At 28.8% G+C, this 23,006-nt stretch overlaps 1 protein-coding gene across 3 annotated transcripts in view; it reads left to right on the plus strand.

Annotated features, from left to right (window-relative positions):
- The window catches only part of LOC127282253 (odorant receptor 22c-like), a 45,425-nt gene extending 25,761 nt beyond the window's left edge, over positions 1–19,664 (plus strand). Inside the window, exons 6-9 of one of the 3 annotated variants that reach the window (XM_051306425.1) lie at positions 5,194–5,284; positions 5,373–5,509; positions 16,754–16,886; positions 19,264–19,664. In XM_051306425.1, coding sequence (XP_051162382.1) covers positions 5,194–5,284; positions 5,373–5,509; positions 16,754–16,886; positions 19,264–19,317 — 415 coding nt within the window. In that variant the 3' untranslated portion in view covers positions 19,318–19,664. The remainder of the gene's footprint in view (positions 1–5,193; positions 5,285–5,372; positions 5,510–16,753; positions 16,887–19,263) is intronic. The other 2 variants (XM_051306424.1, XM_051306427.1) reach the window with 2 other exon arrangements.
- Positions 19,665–23,006: the final 3,342 nt, after the last annotated feature.

The following is a 23,006-nucleotide window of genomic DNA, read 5'->3' on the forward strand; positions in this document are numbered from 1 at the left end:
TTAACTAAGCGGACTTTAGGTAGACATTAGGTAGACATGTAAAAAAACGTATAAAAAAGCTATTAATCGACTTATTATGATAAAAAAAAGTTGATAAAAGGGTAAATGAATGTTTATAGAGTAAATTCGTACAAAATTTGTAATTAATAAAGCAATAAATAATTAATAATGAATGGAAATGTGCGCGAGGTACCTGATCAGTTCAGCTGTACAATTATTTTCGTGCTATTTTCATGAAAAGAATATAAATTAACGGCAAAAACAATTGATATTTATAAAAAAGTGTAAAATTGATTTAATTTTATTGTTTGCAATACGAATTATTAAATAATAATTAAGTTTTTATCAAATGTGAATAGTGTTGTGAAAACCTGTGAAAACTAATGAGTTACTACATTACCGATCGCATATGAGAGATGGCGCCACCAGTTTTTACAATACAGTGCGAGCATGTTTTCTTCAAAGCTTTTGCTTTGAAAGAAAATAAAAAGTGAATTTTAAAATGCAGAATAAAGTTATACAAATAATTATTGATTTCATAATTGTTTCTCGTCCAAAATTACGGACATGATTGCAGCTTTTTTGTTACACTCATCGAGAACTTTTTATTATCATATGCGATCGGTAATGTAGTAACTCATTAGTTTTCACAGGTTTTCACAACACTATTCACATTTGATAAAAACTTAATTATTATTTAATAATTCGTATTGCAAACAATAAAATTAAATCAATTTTACACTTTTTTATAAATATCAATTGTTTTTGCCGTTAATTTATATTCTTTTCATGAAAATAGCACGAAAATAATTGTACAGCTGAACTGATCAGGTACCTCGCGCACATTTCCATTCATTATTAATTATTTATTGCTTTATTAATTACAAATTTTGTACGAATTTACTCTATAAACATTCATTTACCCTTTTATCAACTTTTTTTATCATAATAAGTCGATTAATAGCTTTTTTATACGTTTTTTTACATGTCTACCTAATGTCTACCTAAAGTCCGCTTAGTTAAGTAGACATTACGCAAATCGAATCCGCCAGGGTTAATATAAAAATATATGATATATAAATGGAACAATAAATAAAATGCCAATAATAGATAATAGAATAATTTAATTTATAAAAAAGAAAAACATACTAAATATCATAAAACTTCAAATACTAATATATTCAGAAAACATGTGAATATAGATTTTATTTATTTATTATATTAAAATAGTAAATTATGTTAATTTATATTTACCTGAATTAATTACAATTTTATTATTTAAGAAAATAATGAAATAATATAATAGTTACATGAACTGTAGAAAAGTGTAATTGAATTGAATAATAAAAGTATTTAGTGATAGATTTGTGCTGTATTTGTGATAAATTAACGTGTTATTATTAAATAAATAAAGTTTAAAGTGTGAACTGTTCGCGTAAGTGAGTCTGACAGGCTAGGGAATTTTCTAGTGACATCCAACTTGATAGTCGATAAAGAAGTTGAGCCGCCGACTTTGCACGGTAGGTGGCAGCATTCATACTTTCGCCTTTTTAAAAATTCTCTTTTTCAATTGTAAATAGAAAAATTAATTTATTAATAAGTTATATAGTTTCTATGTTGTCATTTTTTTAACAATTGAATTTTTGAAGATTGTTTAATGAGATAAATTAAACTTGTATAATCGATGCAAATTGTTGTTTTTAAAATACTTTTAAATAAATCTTTACTTTTAATTACATTTCTATTAAAAATAAATAATAATAAAATAAAAAAAGATAAAAAAAAGTTTTCTTTATTAAAATTATGATTAAATTAATTTAATTGAATTTAATTAAAAAACAACAATTTGCATCGATTATACAAGTGTAATTTATCTCATTAAACAATCTTCAAAAATTCAATTGTTAAAAAAAATGACAACATAGAAACTATATAACTTATTAATTAATTAATTTTTCTATTTACAATTGAAAAAGAGAATTTTTAAAAAGGCGAAAGTATGAATGCTGACACCTACCGTGCAAAGTCGGCGGCTCAACTTCTTTATCGACTATCAAGTTGGATGTCACTAGAAAATTCCCTAGCCTGTCAAACTCACTTACGCGAACATTTTAAACTTTAAACTTTATTTATTTAATAATAACACGTTAATTTATCACAAATACAGCACAAATCTATCACTAAATACTTTTATTATTCAATTCAATTACACTTTTCTACAGTTTCTACTCAGTTTCTACACAATTTTCACTCCAACTAAATGTTTAACCAATGTGTAACGAATGTACAACGAATTCAGCGTACATTCCGATTTCGAGATCCGCCAGGGTGTAGACTAATCATGATGATAGATCATATAATATCATACATAATATATCCTCTCAGCAACAAATCTACCCAACTAGCACGTAATATTACAGTAATATTACCCGGTAATATTACGGTAATGTTACAGTAATATTAAAGATTGATTTGAGTCACTCATAAAGCATCACAATCATAAATATATTGTAAGTCAATATGGCTTGTCGGTAAAACTCTGGACTTGTGTGCCTTGAGTTCTGGGTTCGATTCCTCGGTTGAGTACATTATTTTTCGTGAAATAATATTCTTCTAATATTACTGCAATATTCTCGTGTATTTTTTAACAAAAACTTTTAGAGATATGAGCCATTGAAGTGGCGCCTTAAGAAAAAAGGCGAATTGCGGTGACCAGCATTCTGCAAGTATACTTCGTCTGAAATACAAAAATGAAATTGATTTACATTTATTATAAGATTATCTAGTTCGTGATCGAAGGATTTAAAAAAAAAAAAAAATTTGACAAAATGGCGACCTGTCAAAGTCAAAAGTATAATTTTCGTTAAAAAAATACGGTCGATTTTCAGCTATATAAAAAAAAGTTTTGCATAAAAAAAAAATCCTTCGATCACGAACTAGACTTATATGTGTAAATGAAGCACATTAAATTTTAAATAAATCGGTTTCATGGTATTCGAGTAATCGTGGTCACCGACTTGGAAAATGTCATTTTGAGAAAAACGCATTCAAAGTTTCAACTTACTTTTTTTTGTTCAGAAGAAATTTTGTTTCCAATTTACAAAGAGTCATCGATTCCTGGACCATATAATAACTCTTCCGCAGTGGTTGCCGTTTCTAAATCATAGGAAAAGGCCATCTGTCGTTAGGGTCAGGTATGGCTGGCCACCTTGTCTGAAGCCACGGGACGCGCCGCTGCAGTGTTTTGTATATCTCATTTATTTTTCACCGGATCAAGTTTAAAATTTACAGACACATTTCTAAATATGTATACTTTAAGAAAATGCAAAAAAAAAAATCGATTTTTCGAAAGTTACAACTGGTGTTCCCCCCTTAATATTACCGTGTAATATTACAGTAACATTATTCGGTAATTTTACCATGAGGCGGACATTTTAATATCACTGTAATATTACAATAATGTTACCGGGTAATATTGCTGTAATATTACTGTAATATTACATGCTACTTGGGTACCCCCATTAACGCCGCCACACTGGTAAATATAATAAAAAGGAATAAAAATTACAAAATTTAAATAACCTTGTGGTCCATGAAACACAAACTTGATTATAAAAAATTATACCTGAAGATTTCTCGGCGAGATACGTAGGGTGGCGAAACATGATAGCCGAATACATGCGCCTAACGGAATGAGTGGTGATTTCCCAAAATCCGAGTGATTCTGAAGAAATCTCGAACAAACTCTTGTGACGTAGATACGCAAAGGAAATCGAGCGAATCAAAGCCTTTCTCCAATAGGATCCTAAGGCCCTCTCTAGAATGGAGCCAAACGCAACGCAGACGCGACGCATCCCCATTTGGTTAGCATTGCGCTGCGTCGCGTCTGCGTTGCGTTTAGCTCCATTCTGGAGAGGGCCTAAACTCTTGCGTTGCGTATGCATTGCGTCGGTTGCTATTGGCAACCAATGCTAAAATCAACGCGTCAGTTACGCAACGCAAAAGTTTAGGTTCATATTGGAGAAAGGCCTTCAAGCGAGATTTCTTTAATGTATCGCATGTTTCCGAGGCTCTTGCGCTCCCCGGTAAGAAGCAAGGAATAGAGAAAAATTGAAATTTTGCATTAATAAACATAATTTGTCATTTTTAATTATTCTGAATAGGCGAATTTACGTTTTTATCCAATTTCCCAGTAAACATCTAAATAAAAAAAATGAATTCTTTTCTACTTGCAGTACAGATAAGTCAATAAAAAAGAATTCAAACTTTTTATTTTTCTTTATGCGCAAAGTTTTTTATTATCAAACTTTTTAGAAACGAATAGAAAGAAATTAAATGTTTAGAGAGTAAATTTTAAATGTCTATTCCTTTCAATCGCCAGCTTCAAAATTTCCGAAGCGTATTAAAAGCAATAAGAAATTTAAAAAGTGATATAGATGTACTTATTTCTATAAATTGACTATATGTCAGGACATTTGGAGTGTATTTCGAGGAATAGAAAATGTGGAGAATAAATGAGGCATTTCTATGTTTTACAATTGACTGCGTCAGGTTGATAAGAGAAATATACATAATTTAGAGTATAAATTTTGGCCAAGTCAATTAAGAAGAATAGATTTTTCTACTTTTTTTTGCTTCATCGAGGAATTGAATAAAAACGTAAATTCACCTATTTAAAAGAATTGGAACTCTGCGAATTCTTTTCAACTATTCGCTTCTTACCGGGTCACCTACTCGTCATAAGTTTATGAGGGCATCTATGGCCGCTTCAACAGTTGTCATGGAAACGATACTATGGTAACTGTAACAATGGCAACCGTACGAGTGTATAACAACGGACGCTAAAGCGAAAATATAAGGGTTTCGGCCCTGCGCCACGAAACCTTAAGAAAGACCAAGAAATCTATCTTCAATAAATATTTTGCAAAAATCTTCGAAAAAAGGCCTGAAATTAATTTAGTACAATATTAATTTGATAGAATTTCATGAAATGGAATTTTCTTTTAGTCGAATTTATATTTATTTAAATTATTTTTGACAGAATTTCAATTAAACCGCTTTTCTATATCATAGAATTTTTACAAATTGAACATATACCATAATAGAAATAATATATTTAAAATTACATTATTAATTTCAGCAAAGAATACCACAGTACTTGATTTATATTAATTAAAATATTTTAATTTTGAGATATGTCAATGATGTCCAATCTGCTTTTTCAACTGCTTATCTTTTCGTATTTGGGCTCAGTATAATAGATTTAAGTATCACGGGTGTCCAGGTACTAAGTTATTTTAAGAAATTGCTTCTAAAATTATAATATGCAGAAATAATATTTAAATAAATTCTAATCTTATACTGTCGTTCAGGGTGTATTAAGTATAAATAATCCCGAGGAAGCAATAAGGTTTGGATGTTATGCAATGAGTCAAGTATTTCATATTTTCCTTTTAACACTACCAACTCAGCACTTACTGGATAACAGTCTTCTTCTTCCTAAATCCATGTACAAGTTATATTTAATAATAATTTAATTTTCAAATAAAATAATTCATTAAATACGATCAAGATATTAATTCAGGGTGATGTCTCCCGTATTTAAAATCCTTGTACAAGAAATTGTACATGTTCAGCAGCTGAACTTCTATCAGATCTGGTTTAAAAAATGTACATTTTCTGGCACCAGGATTCGGAACAAATTCTTGTATCACATCTTGTACAAGAAAATAAATTTAATATTTATATACAAGAAAATATAGATGTTCTTGTACATATTCTTATGCAGGTTCATGTACAAGTACTTACACATGAAACCGTTCATGTTATTGTACAAGTTCGTTTGAAAAAAATTTGAGATTTTATTAATTTAGAATCATTAAAACTCTTTACTTATGTATGCTAAAAATTATGGCGCAGCTGTAAAGTTATAAGAAGACTACTGCGCAGCCTTTAAAGTTTTTAATTTTTATTAAACGAAGACATAAATGAACATGTACAAGAAGATGATCTTGTCAGGGATTTTAAATAGGGTCATGACAGGATTTTGTGTTGTTTTTTTTAATAGACCATGAGAGTGATAAACATCATCCTATCCTGGATATGTTCTATTAGTCAATTCAAAGCAATATGACATATATGTTTTTTGATAAAGGAATCAATTAAGCTAAAAAAGAAATATCACTGTACCTAGATATCACAATTTATTTCAGGAATCTTTAACGAATATTCCAATGGAAGATATGAATATTACTCTGCAATGTTCATTCTGAATATTTTTGGAATTAGGTTGACTGTAAAATTGAAACGTAAAAAATGATCTTTCGTAATTTTTTTATGGATTTGTCCGATATCTTATAAACTCTTTCTATGTGGCCGTACGCTAAGCACCCATGGCACCAAATGACCATCACTCTTCTTTTTATTGGGCAACACAAAAAGCCAATCCTTATGTGTCCCACTTTCTCCAGCCTGTCTGCCTTTTTTGAATTTGAGACTGCAACCGCGAGCTTTATTCCTCGTTGATTGAGTCTTAGGACTGTAATTTTCCTGCTTCTTGGCTTCTGGAACACTTCCGCCAACGCCTGTTGAACCTCTTCTTTCTGGGTAAGGCAATCCAGGTCGTGGATCTCCAGTGGGTATCCACCCAAACGTCCGAAAACACCCGCCCGAATCCAAATGCCCGAATGAATATTCGCCCTAATGTACAATTACCCGAATTTTTTCGCCCGAACGTCTTCGCCCGGTCTGCACCCTCCCAATGCTTCCAACCTCTTTTGTGATCTCAGCGGTAAATGCCTTCTTATTGAAGTCTCCTCCGATATGTATAAGGAGCTCTCCCTTTTTTGTAGGCCTTGCGCCCACCACCTTCGTATGACTGACGCCCAAATTTTTCTCATCGGCGTGCATTGTTTCTGTTGCGACTCAGATCACCATTGAAAGTTCACCCGTCGCTTTCTTCTTACCGGTTTGCTTCGCAATACTTAACAATCTTTTTGACAAGAGGTGCCTCCTCTTGCTTTTTCTTTTTTGCCTCGGTGTCAGTCCTTTCCGGACTACCAGAGTTTTTTCTTCGTTTGTGCACCTCTCTGAGCGCCGAAGCCGCTTGTCATGGATACGGTCTCTTTTACTGTTTTGCTCTTCTCGGTTTACCTCCGAATTTAAAAAACAATAAAAATGTACAAGAACAATTTGCACATCTGGTACAAGAAAATGTACATGAAACCTGCACAAAAATATGTACAATTTCTTATACAAATATATTTTTTGTCCAGGATCTTGTACAAGTTCTTATAAAAGAACGTGTCTCAATTCCGGATGCTGAACTTGTTCAAGAACATTACTTGAACATGTACAAGAAAATGTACAAGTTCATTAGTGAACAGGTACAAGAACTTGTACATTTTTTTGCACAAGTTTTTTCAACCGAATTGCTCAGTTCCAGCAGCGCCATCACTGGGGTATCCCTCCCCTGCACGGAAAACGTCCTTATTTAATACTTTGCTTTCCACATAATTTTTTTCTCCTTACTTTACATCTTCGTTTTTGGATGTCCTTTAGTGAAAAGCCCCCACCTTTGACCCGAATAAAATCGATTTTTTGTTTTCCTAAACGATACTTTATGATGTGTAGAATAGAAATTATATCAGTAAAAGCGATTTCGAAGTTATCTTATGTGAAAAAAATGTTACTGTAAAATTACTGTAATGTTACTATAATATTACCATGAAAAGATCATTTTTTACGAGTCAACTGCACAGCCCTCATCTTCAGAAACTATAATTTACTAAAATATATATAAAGAAATAAAGTATTTCTTTTTTAAATTACAAAAAAAATTATGTAGTAAAAAAAACTGGTAAATTATTAAACGTTTTGTTTAACTCGCTCACTAATAGACACTTATGAAATATGTATTACGAGGAATTCCAAGGAATAATGTGGGAATTTTTCCAACGAAGAATCTTCATGTCTAAGAAGTTGGCAACGCCATTTTGTTTTTTTCCAAAAAAATAACAGTTGTTTTTTTTCCATGAAAAATTAAGTTTTTGCAATTAAAAAATTTTTGAAAATGAAAAGTTGTGCTGACTTGTGCTAACCGAGCACAGTAAAATAGTTTCAATAAACTTTTTCCTAGAATTCTTATTTTCCATGGAAATTTATGTTTTCTGAAATTTTTTTAACAATAATTTTCAAAAATAAAAATTTTGAAAAATGAAAAGTTGTACTGACAGAGCACAGTGAAAAAGTCTTAACAAAATTTTTCTTAATGTTACATTTGGTCATTTTTTCGACTTTATTTTTTTCTCTATATTTAATTTTTTCCACGTTTCTTATCTTCTTAAGAAAAAACATCTGTTTATTTAAAAAATCATGTTATTTCTTCTTATTCACCGACTTATTATAATGTATCTGTTTTTTCTCTTGTTTCTTTTTTTAATCAGATAATGAAACGTGAAACCTTAGTGGTCAACATATACAGAATGCACTTTTTCCAAAAATCTAAGAAACTGAAACATCCGTAAGCAATAAAATTATAAAATACAACCATAAAAATCTTTTCGGAACTCTACAAGTGCATCCTCCAGATGTCGACCGCTGGGGTCCTTTTCCTTTCATTTTCGGTTTTCACGACAAGCGTTATAGTCCCTGTCGCCAGCGTACCCTTCTGGTAGCAATAAAATTAGTCTAGGTTTCGAACATATATATATATATATGTATATACCAAAAATGCACATGTTAAAATATACATATATGTATGTATACTGTATATATGCCTTTCTCAACATGAATGAATGCAATAAATAAATATTAAATAATTTGAATAAAAATAAAAATTAAGCAAATTTAATAATTAGTTTTAAACTACAATTATTGTTAAATAAATTTTAATATCATTTTCTTTAACAACTAATAGTTAATTTTGATAAAAATGTTAAAAATTATAAAAAAAAATGTTTATAATTATAAACTAAAAATGGATAATAATTAACAATAATTAAATTATATCGATATTAAACAATAAATAGTTATAAATAATTAATATTTTAAATAATTTCGATTTTTATTAGAAAATCAGGTTAAGTTACTATATAAATTAGTGAAAAATAATAATTATTATTAAAAATTATAAACAAATTAAATTTATAAATTGTATCTTTCTTAAAAATCATCATACAATAAAAATTCAAAAACGAATATGGGGCATTCTATGGGAAATTTTCATTGAAAATTTTTTTTGTCCGAAACATTTTTTTTCGAAATCTATATGAAAAATAAGGAAATACGTATTTTTTTATTTTTTTATTTGATGAAAATGAAGAAAGTTATGATTTTTTGAAATTTAACGTCAACGAAGAAAGTGTGTTTTAGAACATTTTTTAATCTATTGTACTAAGAAATTAAAAATTATGATATATATGAAATTTATTCATTTTTTCTTAAATTTTTCAAATATGTGCTCAAAAATAACGTACCTATAACAGAAGCGACAAAAAAGTTGAAATTAAACTTATAAAGTGAATTTTCTCAAAAGAGACACTTTCGACTTTTAATTTTTTTTGCATTACAATCTCTGATGACTGAAGAATTTTTTTCCTTATCTGCGAAAGTGGTACTTTTAGTTTTTAAATTATTATTACAATTTTTAAGCTTAACGCAACGATTTTTAGTATGTTTTTATGAAAATTAAAAAAACAAATGAATGTTAATGGAAAAAGGTTATATTTGTAGAAAAAATGCTTAAATTCTGTGAGCCGTACTAAAAAAAATTATAAATAGTAATTTAAAAACTAAAAATACCACTTTCGCAGATAGGGGAAAAAATTCTTCAATCATCAGAGATTGTAAGGCAAAAAAAAATTAAAAGTTGAAAGTGTCTCTTTTGAGAAAACTCACTTTATAAGTTTAATTTCAACTTTTTTGTTGCTTCTGTTATAGGTACGTTATTTTTGAGCACATATTTGAAAAATTTGAGAAAAATGAACAAATTTCATATATAGCATAATTTTTAATTTTTTAGTACAATAGATTAAAAAATGTTCCAAAAACACTCTTTCTTTGTTGACGTTAAATTTCAAAAAATCATGACTTCCTTCATTTTCATCAAATAAAAAAATACGTATTGCCTTGTTTGTCATATAGATTTCGAAAAAAAAGGTTTCGGACAAAAATAAATTTTCAATGAAAATTTCCCATAGAATGCCCCATATGTAAAATAAATTAAATAATAATTGTTAATGATAAAAATAATCATTTTTAATAATAAAAATTTAGCTTAATTGTAAAAGATGCAAAATATGAACGATCTTCCCTTCTTTAAGGAATTTATCCCTACTTTTGGAAATCTGTGTCCCTGAAGGACAACCCACACGTTTCAACCTACCCTAAGGGTTGGGTCAGTGAGGCCATATAGGAAGAAAATGTAATAAATAAAATGTTTAAAAACTCTAAAGAGTCATTTTCAAATTGTTCTAAAAAAAAGTTAAACATTATAAGTTTCCAAAATTTAAAGTCATTTTACAAGTTATAAAATTTCAATTTCTTTAATTAAAAAGTTATTCTGAAAAAGTCAATTATAAAATTTTACATTCAGTAACAAGTTATTTTCTGAATTTAAAATCTTGTTTAAATTTAATTCTTCAATTTTAACATCCAATTCTACGTGTTCCTGTTGTTCTGAGCGCTGTCCACACAACCAATATTTAAATTTTAAAGAAGGACGTCTCCTAATTTTGCATCTATAGGAATATTATTAATTGAAATTAAAAAGTATGTTTATACTTAAAATTTATTATTTCTTTCTTTTTCTTCAATTCTTAACCTTACCCATCTTTCAATTCCGATAAATATCGTGCTATGGTGCGCGATATTTTATGTAATTCCAAAATTATAAATTTTTATTCATAATTATTGAAAACCTTTCCGAGAAATTTTAGTGCTACCAGTGCGCAATTATTTTCTCAATTCCTTTTCAAATCCTTTTCTAACCTTTTTAAATTTTTTCTCAACAAAAATCCAATCGAAAAGATTCTCAAGTTATTGGACGAAAGTCTAGACTTAAAAATTAATCAATTATTAAATTAATTATGTTATATCTCCGGATGTAACACTAAAATTCATATTTTCCATATAATATCATGTTTTTTGAAATTCGGAATTTTCAAAAATGTGAATTTTGAAAAACAAAAGTTGTGCTGACATGTGCCAACCGAGCACAGTAAAAAAGTCTCAATAATCTTTTTCATAAAATTCATATTTTCCATAGTAAGTCATTGTGTAAGATTTCAGTCCCGGTTTTCTCTCGATAAAAATTTTTCCAGGGTTTTTCCGCTTTTTTTATCAAGCAGTTTATGAGATATTAATTTAAGAATTTTAATGAATTTTTTATTTTTCTATACTCTCACGGAAAGAAATTAGAAGCATCTGCTGTGCCGACTACTCAAGAACTACATAGCATGAGCTGTAGATTCACAACATACGTCCCATGTCTCGACAATACACGTGTGATGTGTGTTTTCGAGACATGACGTTCTTCCTTTGCGCAGCGCAAGATCGTCAGCTATAACGCAGTCTATATCTCCACAATGAAAATATGAATTTTAGGAAAAAGTGTATAAAGATTTTTCACTGTGTTCGGTTAGCACAACTCAGCACAACTTTTTATTTTCAAAATTTTTATTTAAAAAAATTTTTAAATTTCAAAAACCTAATTCTTCATGGAATTTTTTTTAAACATTTTTGAAAAAAAAAAATTTGTGGCACAATATTCTGTGGTGTTTGAATGTGTTCAGCACAACTTTTGTTTTTATTTTTAACAAAATGTCGTTTTTGTAAAAAAACCTTCTTTGAAATTTTTGTCAGAAAATTTTTTTTTGACACTGTTGAGCACAATTCAGCACAACTTTTATTTTTTTTAAAACAAAATAGCTTTGCCAACTGCTTAGACATAAAATCTTCCTTTGAAATATTTGTGAAAGGTTCGTTGAATAAGTTGTACTATATTTGAATATTGCACACCATTCCTCAAACTTGAAAAAATAAACTTAGACACTTATTTCAAAACAATAAAGTCACACATGTAAAGCTAAACCATATAAAAACTAAACCGTCAGTTGTATAGAAGAAAAGGTATGGTTCACATTTCATAAAATAATAAAGTAATAGCCATATTATATTGACAAATATAGATGATCTACACTTAAGGATACAACACTTACATAAAATATGTAGCTTTTATTCTTAAGGCGCTTGCATACCTCACCGATTCCGAGTGTACTTCTGTCGTGTACCATTGGAGTAAAAGACACAAAAGATAGTTCTGTCTCTTTTACTCCAATGGTACACGTCGCAGGCCCAGATAACAAAATGCCTGCACAATAGCAAGCTGTGTGCCGGACCGTATTCCGATTGATCGAACCAACGTGCCGGCATATAAGCAGCGCAATGTACACGCTATTGCTGGCGATATCGCCCGCCCGGCGTCCGATCCATTAAAGTGCAGAATAAGTTTTTTTTTACTAAAATAGAAATTGAAACTGCGTCTATGTAGATATGTTTAATGATTGTTTAAACAATTTCGGTAAACAAATTACACGTGATTAACATTTTAAAAATGTGCACTGGTAACTTTTTTATCAGATAATTAATCATCTCATTGATTAAATAGCTATTAAACAAATAGAGTTCAAAAATATTTTACTAGTAGAAAATTAGCTGTTTTCGGAATTTAGTCACGGAAATGCATATATTTAATTTAGTATTATTATTTACAATACTTATCTTAAAGTTAAATTATCTCATGCACGCAAAGGAAATCGAACCCGCGACCTAACGCAAATTAAACCTAATGCCTAACCAACTGATCTATCAACGCACTTGCTTTTATTTACAAGAATTCTGTCCTAAAAATGAACTATAAAATACTTTTATTTAAAATTATTGTTTTTCAAAATTTCATTTATTCAAATATCCTTCTTAGAATTAATTATTATTTATTTTCAATAGATCAAACATTTTGAATATTATTATATAGATTGTTATAATTTTCAAGATATTCTATCATTATTTTTTGTGTTATTAATAATATTCGTATAATCGCATGATTGTTAAATGCAATATATATTATATTCATTAAAATAATAAATTTTTCACTAATGATTAATTATATTTACGAATTCATCAAACTTAAGTAGCAAACAAGTTACAAAAGAAATTCTAAAATTATTTATGTAAATTATATCGATGGCCCCTAAATGAAAACACGTTTTTCGCGAGTGCAGATAGAAAACACGTTATTAAGGAAAACAAATAGAAAACATCTTTTATGACAGTGGTTTGAAGACTATATTACAATTTTAATTAATGGTTATTTTTAAAGTATGAATGATACATTAAAATTTAAATTAATTTAAATGTATGTATTGTGTCAAACTAACGTTGTATCCTTAAATTACTTTATTTTGACATTTGATATTGGCTTAAAATTAATACACTGTAATCCCCCTATAACGAGACGTCGGTAAATCATTTCAATTTTTTTTCTAATTTTCTGATTCCTTTTATATTCGTTTATAAATTCTTCTATTTTTTTACAACATTCTATCTTATACGATTTTTAACATTTCATAATTTTTTTTAAAATTTAAAGCTGTTTAGTTTTTGTTCTGGGCATTTTTAAATATATTAAGCTTTTTTCGTTATTTAAAGCTTTGTTCTTACACTTTTTAAACTCCTTCATTTTATGAATAATCTTTTTATCTTTCTTATAATTTAAGAATTTTCTCTTCATAACATTTCTATAGTGTGTTTTACAATATTTAAGTTATAAGGATTTTTATACTTATTAAACTGCTAATTTTATTAAAAATGTTGTTGTTTTATATTGCTCTTATCGTTTTGATAATTTACTTTATTTTTTAAATTTTTTATTAATGATTTGTTAGTTATTTTAAAAAGTATTCATTTTTAAAAATTTGTGAATTATTTTTTAATAAACCCTGTTATTTTATCTTATTCCCAGATTTATTCTTTTATGTTATATTATTATATATTTCCCTGGCGGATTCGATTTACCTAAAATCGACCCAGCTGGGTCGAATCTAAGTCGAATCTAAGTCGAATTTAGGTAATTATCAAAAAAAAGCTTTAAATTGATGAAAATTTATAAAAATTAGTATTGTGAGGTTAAATGAACATTCATAGAGTTATTTTTTGTAAGAATTTTAATTATTAACGTGATAAATAATAAATAATTACTTGATATGTGCAAGTGGTAACTGTAGATTTTAACTCGTTGTCAGTTTTCATAATATTTTCAGAAATTAGTGTAAAATGTGTGAAAAAATAATTTATATTTAATAGAAATTGCAAATTTTATTAAATTATTTTATTATTTAACAATCACATTTCATAATAATTGCAATTTAATTAAAAAATAACAGTTTTCTTAAAAGTGACAAGAACTCTATTATACCGACCACACACGGTAAAAGTGCGCGAATATGAATGCACATGATCTTCTGGCGGGAAAATTCAAATTGTTAATTACAACTATTTCATTATTATCTTAATTTCATTAATTAAATATATTTGATTAACCATAAAAGATAATCATTTTATAAAAATTTTCTCAGAAATGCCGAATTAATCATTTATTTATACCAATTTACTTATATTAATACTAATAATCAGTATTTCTTTACTTTTAACTATCGCCCTATATTAGTTGCAGACGCCGTTAGATGGCAGCAGCATGCAGGGAGCACAAATTTCCAGCTATCCTATTACTTAAAATTAGTGATTATTAGCATTAGTATAAATAAATGATTAATTTTTTTTTAACTTGTATTAAAAAACAATTTCATTAAAGAATTGTGAATATGAAATAAAAAATCTGCAACTTTTTTTTTAAAAAAAAAAAGAATTTTGTTAAAAAAATGTAATTGTTAAATAAGTTTTAATGTAAATTTTTCTTATTTTTATGTCTAAAAAATTATATTTTTGTTAAAAAATTATGATGGCAAAATACAAATTTAACTAAATTTTTTGATCTTTTATTTAAGAATTTTTTAAAAAGTTATAAGTAAAAATTTAAGAAAAATATATCAGCTTAATTTTTATTATTTTAACAAAATTCTAAAGTTTTTTTTATAAATAAAGAAAAAAATTGCATATTTTCTATTTAATGAATGTTTAAAATTTGTAACTCTTTTCAAATCTTGGCGCGCGTTCCGCTGTTCCGTGTGTGGTCGGTATAATAGAGTTCTTGTCACTTTTAAGAAAACTGTTATTTTTTAATTAAATTGCAATTATTATGAAATGTGATTGTTAAATAATAAAATAATTTAATAAAATTTGCAATTTCTATTAAATATAAATTATTTTTTCACACATTTTACACTAATTTCTGAAAATATTATGAAAACTGACAACGAGTTAAAATCTACAGTTACCACTTGCACATATCAAGTAATTATTTATTATTTATCACGTTAATAATTAAAATTCTTACAAAAATTAACTCTATGAATGTTCATTTAACCTCACAATACTAATTTTTATAAATTTTCATCAATTTAAAGCTTTTTTTTGATAATTACCTAAATTCGACTTAGATTCGACTTAGATTCGACCCAGCTGGGTCGATTTTAGGTAAATCGAATCCGGCAGGGTTATTCTAAAAGAATTTTTACTGTACATTGTGTATTTTATCCGAATTTAATTTAAACCATAAAAAAATTATTTCAAACTTGTTTTGCTTATCACTACAAAAAAATAAAATATCAATAAAAATTAATATATTTTATAAATTGTTTTATTTTATTAGTGACAGTATTACATTGCAAGCACATTGCTGGCACAGTTGGTCTTGCCATAAAGTAGGTGGCACAAAAGGTTCGTTACAGCAGGGATACGGTCCGCGGCCCTTTCTGCCTGTAACGTGCCAGACACGTTTGTTATCTGGGAGGCTTACTGGGAATCGGTGAGGTATACAAAGGCCTTTAGTCGGTTGAAGGAAAATTCAAAATTAACTAACTGGCAAGGGAAAGTGAACTCATGAGAGTATAGATAATGTTAAAAGTATCTATTGACAAATGCTTCACTTTTGCAAATATTTTGTACAATACAACTTGTATGCAAAAGTTCTGAGGAAGAATTTTAGAAATCATTAAATTTACTACATTTGATAAAAAGATTTTTTCATAGGTTAAATATTTTATATTGCAAAGTGTAACATTTGGGCGGTTGAAAGACGTACTCTTTTGTACAATCTCTTCATGTTCTTAAAATGTTTGAGAACATTATTTAGTATTATCTAAAAAAAAAACCCTGCGGAAAATATTTACATTTGAAATCATAACAATCATATGACCTTGATTATATTTATTAGTTTAGCTTTAAATGTGTGATTTTATTTAAGAACAAAAATTTTATTTTATTTTGCGAGGAGCACCAAAGAAGTATAATAGAACTTTATTGACAGGAGAGATATTAGTTCCCTTCAGATTGAGTTCCCCCTTTAGGTTAGCTTCTTGAATTATATACAATTATCGCTTCTAGTTAAAGCCAAACATAATAAGGTGCCCTTTTTCACAAACTTATTACTTGTAAATCCTTAAGTATATCAAAAAATTTTGAAATTTCAAAAAAATTCTTTAATATTATGATCTTTAAATATCTTAGAAATAACGATTATTTATATTTCTGTGCTGCAACGGGCAAAATTATTCAAATTAAAGAATGAATTTATTAGATATAATGCAGATTGGTTCTATCTGTCAACCGAAACAAAGAATCTGTTACTCATTATAATGAGAAGAGGATCTCAACCAACCACATTTATTATTGGCAAAATATTCATACTTTCACTTCAATTTTTTACAAAGGTATGATGTATTTAAAAATAAAATATAGAAATTATATCTTTTTGTACCAAAATAAAATTGTCTGTTCGTAAGTTAATAACAATTAGTAATTCTCAGTTTTATTTTGTGTATAATAGAGTTGTTATAAAAATACAAACTGTGTAATATGAATTTCATTAAGGGGTTACATGGATCTCCAAGGTCATAAAACATACACATTAGAAAGAAATTTTTTTCGTATTATTTTAGCTGAAATCTATGGTAAGTGAAGCGCATGAGCATAGGTTCCTGTGTAGAATTGTCGTTTGTGACCACACAGGGGCAAAAATTGGGTTCCCCTATGCCTTATTAGGGCAGTAATTCATATTGTCATTTAAAGTTTTAATTACTAATAATTTATTAATCATTTAACAGGTTAATATTTTTCATCAAATAAAAAGTAAAGTATCAATATACCCAGTGGGCAAAAAACCATGTTTGTTTTAAAAACATTTTAAGGATGTTTAGAACGTTTCATGTTCTCCAAGTAATGTTCTGGAACATTTTAAGAACATGGATTTTTAAATAATGTTCCAGAACATTATTTGGCAGGCACGAATCGTTCTAAAAACGTTTTTAGAATGATCATGGTTTTTTTCCCACTGGGTAGTAATCCACGATATTTACCTAAATCTGAAGATTTACTGGAGTTTAAAGAAGCATCAGGATGTGAAGTTGCGTCAAAAACTGTTTAGTTCAAATTATTTAAATTCTAAAAATTGGATGTATTCTCATTGTCAGTAGAACAGCCTTGCTTTTGGTTGGCATTGACTAAATTCAATAAAAAGAACATTATTAACTTCTTAATTTAATTAAAAAAACCAAAAAGAAAGAAAGCATTTGCTGACCTAACCTAAAAATACATTCGTTCAAAAATTACCTTCTGATTCCCTTGTAGAAAGTAAATTTGCAGAAAAGGAATCTTCAAAAATTTCCGACGATTCGAAAAAAATGTTTATTATATTTTTACTGTTAACATTTTGTTTACGATAATATAATAATCTTATAAAGGTGCATTTTAAACTTACCATTATCACTTGAAGTTGAAAAGTGTTCATTTTTAAAAATTTGTGAATTATTTTTTAATAAACCCTGTTATTTTCTCTTATCCCCAGATTTATTCTTTTATGTTATAGTATTATATATTTATTCTAAAAGAATTGCATACTTGCAATTCATATACGTACTTCTTTACTTCTCGATGCTTTTTTAATCTCAACCTTTGTTTTATCTCTACTCTTCGTTTTCTGTTAATACTAGTTATTTAAACTATTTTATTATAAAAAGAGTTAACACGTTGACTTGACTTTGACTGCGAACAGCAATGAGTGTTTTTGGCGTTTGGTATACGATATACGCGCTTATTAATTTGGGCATATCTGAAAATTCTCAAATAAATAATATCATATTTAGATGTATAATAAAATAAAAAAGAAATTTTTTTTATAATTAAAAAATTATTTTATTTTCTTCAAAATTGTTTTTTATTTCATTATAAATCTTAATATAATCAAATAGACAAAAATTATTTGTATATCCACATGGACTTTCACTTTCTGTTTTGTTAAACTTTAAATAGTCGTCTGATATTTTGAATTTTGCAAAACAAATTGTTTATAACAATAACACTGATGTTCAGAAAATTATTTAACCATAGAAATCGTGTTCAGCATAAAAAATACATAAGGAACACTTATCCAGGTCCTTTGAAATATAAAATGTTTCAAGAAATCTATTTTAATTAGTAGTAAAACTTTAAACGCGTTTTTCTCGAAAAGTTCATTTTGGTCGATAGCACCGTTTTCTCAGACCCGATCACATATATGGCCTAAGTGAATGTTAGCATAACCAAAAATTCAAAATTTCATAACTTTTTTTAAAAAATCATAAAATAATTTTAAAAAATGTCTTTCAAGGTTGAAGAGTAGTACTTTAAGATCCTTTTATCGAAGATTAAAAAAAAATTTATTCAAGACAAATTGTGAAAAATGGCTGAAATATCCATTTTTGACCCTTTAGACTTCGTTTACTAAAAATCCTGACGTGATGGAGCATTTTGAAGGAAAGATTCTTTTCTTTTTCTGCTCATGGGTACAAATAGACGACATTTTCAAACGGTAGAACAAATGAATGGCCTTTTTGCCCGGCCGTCAAATAACCTAAAAATGTTTGTACAACAATTTTACAACAATTTTTTAATGTGTACGTTTTTTGGCCTTGCAGATCCATGCAACCCCTTAATATATTAAAAATTATGATAAAATTTAAAATCCATACACTTATTTTAGAAGTTCAGAAAAAATAATTGACAGAGTGCTTTCATTACATTTGTTTTTAATTTTTATAAAATTCATTTAAGGTTCTTCAAACGTCAATGTCATATTTTACTGTACTGATGTCTGTACGAGAATAAAATAGAACTTCTGTTGTATTATATAAAGATTTGGATCTTTGAATAGTCTTTCTTACATTGTTACTGGTAGAAAAATATTTGCAGCCACAAATCTTAGCATATGGAAATGAGAAAGTAATTTAATTACGTTACATTGTAATTATTCATTTCTAAATCTCTAAATTGTAATTCTCAAAGAAATAACTATGTAGATTTTTTTATTGAGTCAGAATTACTTCCAAGTAAATAAAACTTATATAAAAGTAAATTTTAGTATTATTTTATATTTGTCGCATTTCACGCCCAATAGGACACCATTTTGCTTCCTCATGAGGAAGCTTTGCATTCGTGACGATTTTTAATTTTTCAAAAGAAGGTTTTATGGACTCATTCTCATCTAGAATCAATATTTTTGAAGTTCTGAGCAAATGTCTAGATGTAGGGGTGTATGTATTTCACAAAATTGTGTACAAATTATCTCAAAAACGTTTTGACGGATTGGCCTGAAATTTTGTATGCTTAATTTTGTATCTCGTATTAGTTGTAACAATTTTTTTCATTTAATGCTTCTAAAAAAAATTAATCAAATTGGAGGTTTATAAAAAAGTAGCTAGGTATTATAATTAGTCAAACTTTCCTTAATATTTAAATCTTTACATAACTTTCAATAAACATTGCAATTAAATATTCTAAATTTTGCAAGTAAATATTCACTAAATTTTCAGGAATGTTTCGGTGCTGTGGGGGGAAGTTACCAAATATAAATGTTCAATTTGTTAATAGAAGTATGAAAATTTATTTTAAAGATAATTTGAAGCAAATAAATTGGCGTATGAATTTATCCGCGTTGAGCGAAATAAGCCTTACTCATATTTTTAGATTATTATCCATTTCTTACTTTAATTTGTACTTTTGAAAGTTTAGGAAAATGTAATATTTTCTTTTTGTTTATTATTCTTTGTTAATAATCCTTGCAGTAAATAATTAATTTTTCACTCTCTATGCGTGGTATTGTGTAGGTAAATGTACATATTGTGTACAAATTATCTCAGAAACATATTTTGACTGATTGGCCTGAAATTTTATATGCATAATGCAGTCATTAATACCTAAAATCTGACACAAGGATTTCCGAATATCTTCACAACATTTTCAATATTTCAATACTTTTGAATGCGACATTTTCTGCATGGCGTAAATATATATATATATATATATACTAGGGGGCTATGCCCCCTGCGCGCTTCGCGCGCCAACACCCATCCCCCTCCTCTCTTCCCCTCCCTCACCCTAAATTTAAAGGTTAAGATCGTTTCAAGACTCTGAATATAGCCGCAAGTCCCCCCCCCTTCTCTTGACTTGCGGCTATATTCAGAGTCTTGGAACAGCGGCGGCAGCGGCTTCGCGCGCCAACCCCCATCCCCCTCCTCTCTTTCCCTCCCCCCACCCTAAATTTACAGGTTAAGATCGTTTCAAGACTCTGAATATAGCCGCAAGTCCCCCCTCCCTTCTCTTCTACCCCCTTCTCTTGACTATATATATATACTAGGGGGCTACGCCCCCTGCGCGCTTCGCGCGCCAACCCCCATCCCCCCTCCTCTCTTCCCTCCACCCCAAATTTGAAGGTTAAGATCGTTTCAAGACTCTGAATATAGCCGTAAGTCCTCCCTCCCTTCTCTCCTATCCCCCTTCTCTTGACTTGCGGCTATATTCAGAGTCTTGGAACAGCGGCGTCGGCGGCGTTGGCGGCGATATCTTTTTGTAATATAGGTAGGTATATATGGGACGTTCTTTGTCAACAGGACCACCCCATCTCTCCATAATTGGTTTAATTTAAAAAAAATTTAGCATATTGGAAAAATTAGCTTGGAATTTCTACTTTTTAATCCCGTTGGGCGCTTTTTGAAATTCAAAATGGCGACTTAAATATGGCGCCTAAACGACATAAAAAACACAAAAAATCCACTAATATGATCTATATTATTGTTTAAAGCTTCACATATGACGATAAAAATAACGACAACATAGTTTACTTACAAACTGATAACGTATCTCCTTTCAAAATTCAAAAATTCAAAATGGCGGATTAAATATGGCGGATAAAATTAAAAATTGAGCTAGTCTTGTGATAATGACTACTCGGTGGTTTTCGAAGTCGCTGGTTACGAATTTAATATCAGTTTTTTAAAATTTATAATGGCAGATCTAATTTGGCCTAAATTTTTAGCTTATAAATTTTAATTATTAGTTTTGAAGGATGACTTTAAAAAGCTAAAAATTGAAATAAAAATACTTGTTTCATATTTTAAGTTTATGAAAAAATTATACCATCTTCAGCAAAAGAGTGTGTTTTTAATAGTAATTTTTTCGATAGAAGTGCAATAAAAGCATGTTGCGTCGAAATGCTTGGAACTGCTTTGGCATCAGAAAAGCGTTTTTTGAGGTGCTTTTCTATGCATTTCCTTACTAAAATACATAACCTCAAGTTAAGAGAAATGTTGTTTTGCTCAATTAAAAAGACTTGTCGAATTTGTAATTGACTGAGTACCAGATGCTTGTAAGCTTGCTCTGGTAGCTTCGCGTTTTAAAATGGCCCCTATGCCACCGTAAGAATTTTTGCCATGTGCCGTTGCATGAAAATACCAGTCTGCTGGAATTCCAAAATCCTCTTCATGCTTTAATAAATTAGACACTTGGTACCGAATTTTAATATGCTGTTTTGCACCATCTGAGTAATAAATAACTCGACTCACTTTCGTATTCTTTTTTATTTCTTTTAACAATTGTCTTTGAACAACATAAACAGCTGTTGTATCATGTTTTAAACAGTCAGACAAAAACACAAGACTTTTATGTTTTATTTCTTTACCATCATTATAGTAATAAACAACTGGCATTAAAATGCATTGATCATTATTATAATGAAATGCTTGAGAAGCATTTTGTATTACGTACACTGAGAGAAGAAAAGCACGGAATCTGAAATAGAGAAGTTCAGCATCTGTACACCAAGTTGAGAGCAGCAGCAGCGTCACTATGTGATAGATGCCGTACTAAAATGAGAAATGGATGTTGTACTTGGCTTGAGTATAGATACTGTACACGGATTCATAACTGCATAAAACACTCTCGATGCATGCTTCGTTTAAAATATTTATCATCATTTCTCAGAAGTCTTCAATGCTAGGGCAATCTTTGCAGTTAGCTAAAAGAAATAATGCAGTTGGATCCTTACATGTAATGAGTCGCAGACAATCTTTATAATTTTCAATTGGTTGATTCATTGTTTTTGTAATCTCTTTAATGTTTAGCGCATCAAGCATTAATTTACAATTTTCGTGAATTACGCATACACATACAGAATGTGTACCGGAACCTCCAGCGAAAACACAATGTTTTGGCCAAAGCTTAAAAAATGCACTAAAACTAACTGGGTTATTAGAATTTATTTTTTTAAATTCCTGATGCAACTCTTTTAAATCTGCTAGTAACAAGCGTTTTTGAAGTGCAGATCTTTTTCCATCAATTTTTACTGATACAGTATCTTCTTTACCAGACATCACTCTACTGTAGAGGTCGCTGTTATAAAATTCGATAACTTTATTCACAGTATCTTCAGGTAACCTCTTTCCAGCCTTAGAAGTCGTTGAAGCTAAAACTTTAATATTCTATCTTAAAGTTCTGGCTTTTTTTAGCTGATCGTCGTGAGG

This window comes from Leptopilina boulardi, unplaced genomic scaffold (genome assembly GCF_019393585.1).
Source record: "Leptopilina boulardi isolate dan_hultmark-lab unplaced genomic scaffold, ZJU_Lbou_2.1 LbouV2_292, whole genome shotgun sequence".
Lineage (NCBI taxonomy): Eukaryota > Metazoa > Arthropoda > Insecta > Hymenoptera > Figitidae > Leptopilina > Leptopilina boulardi.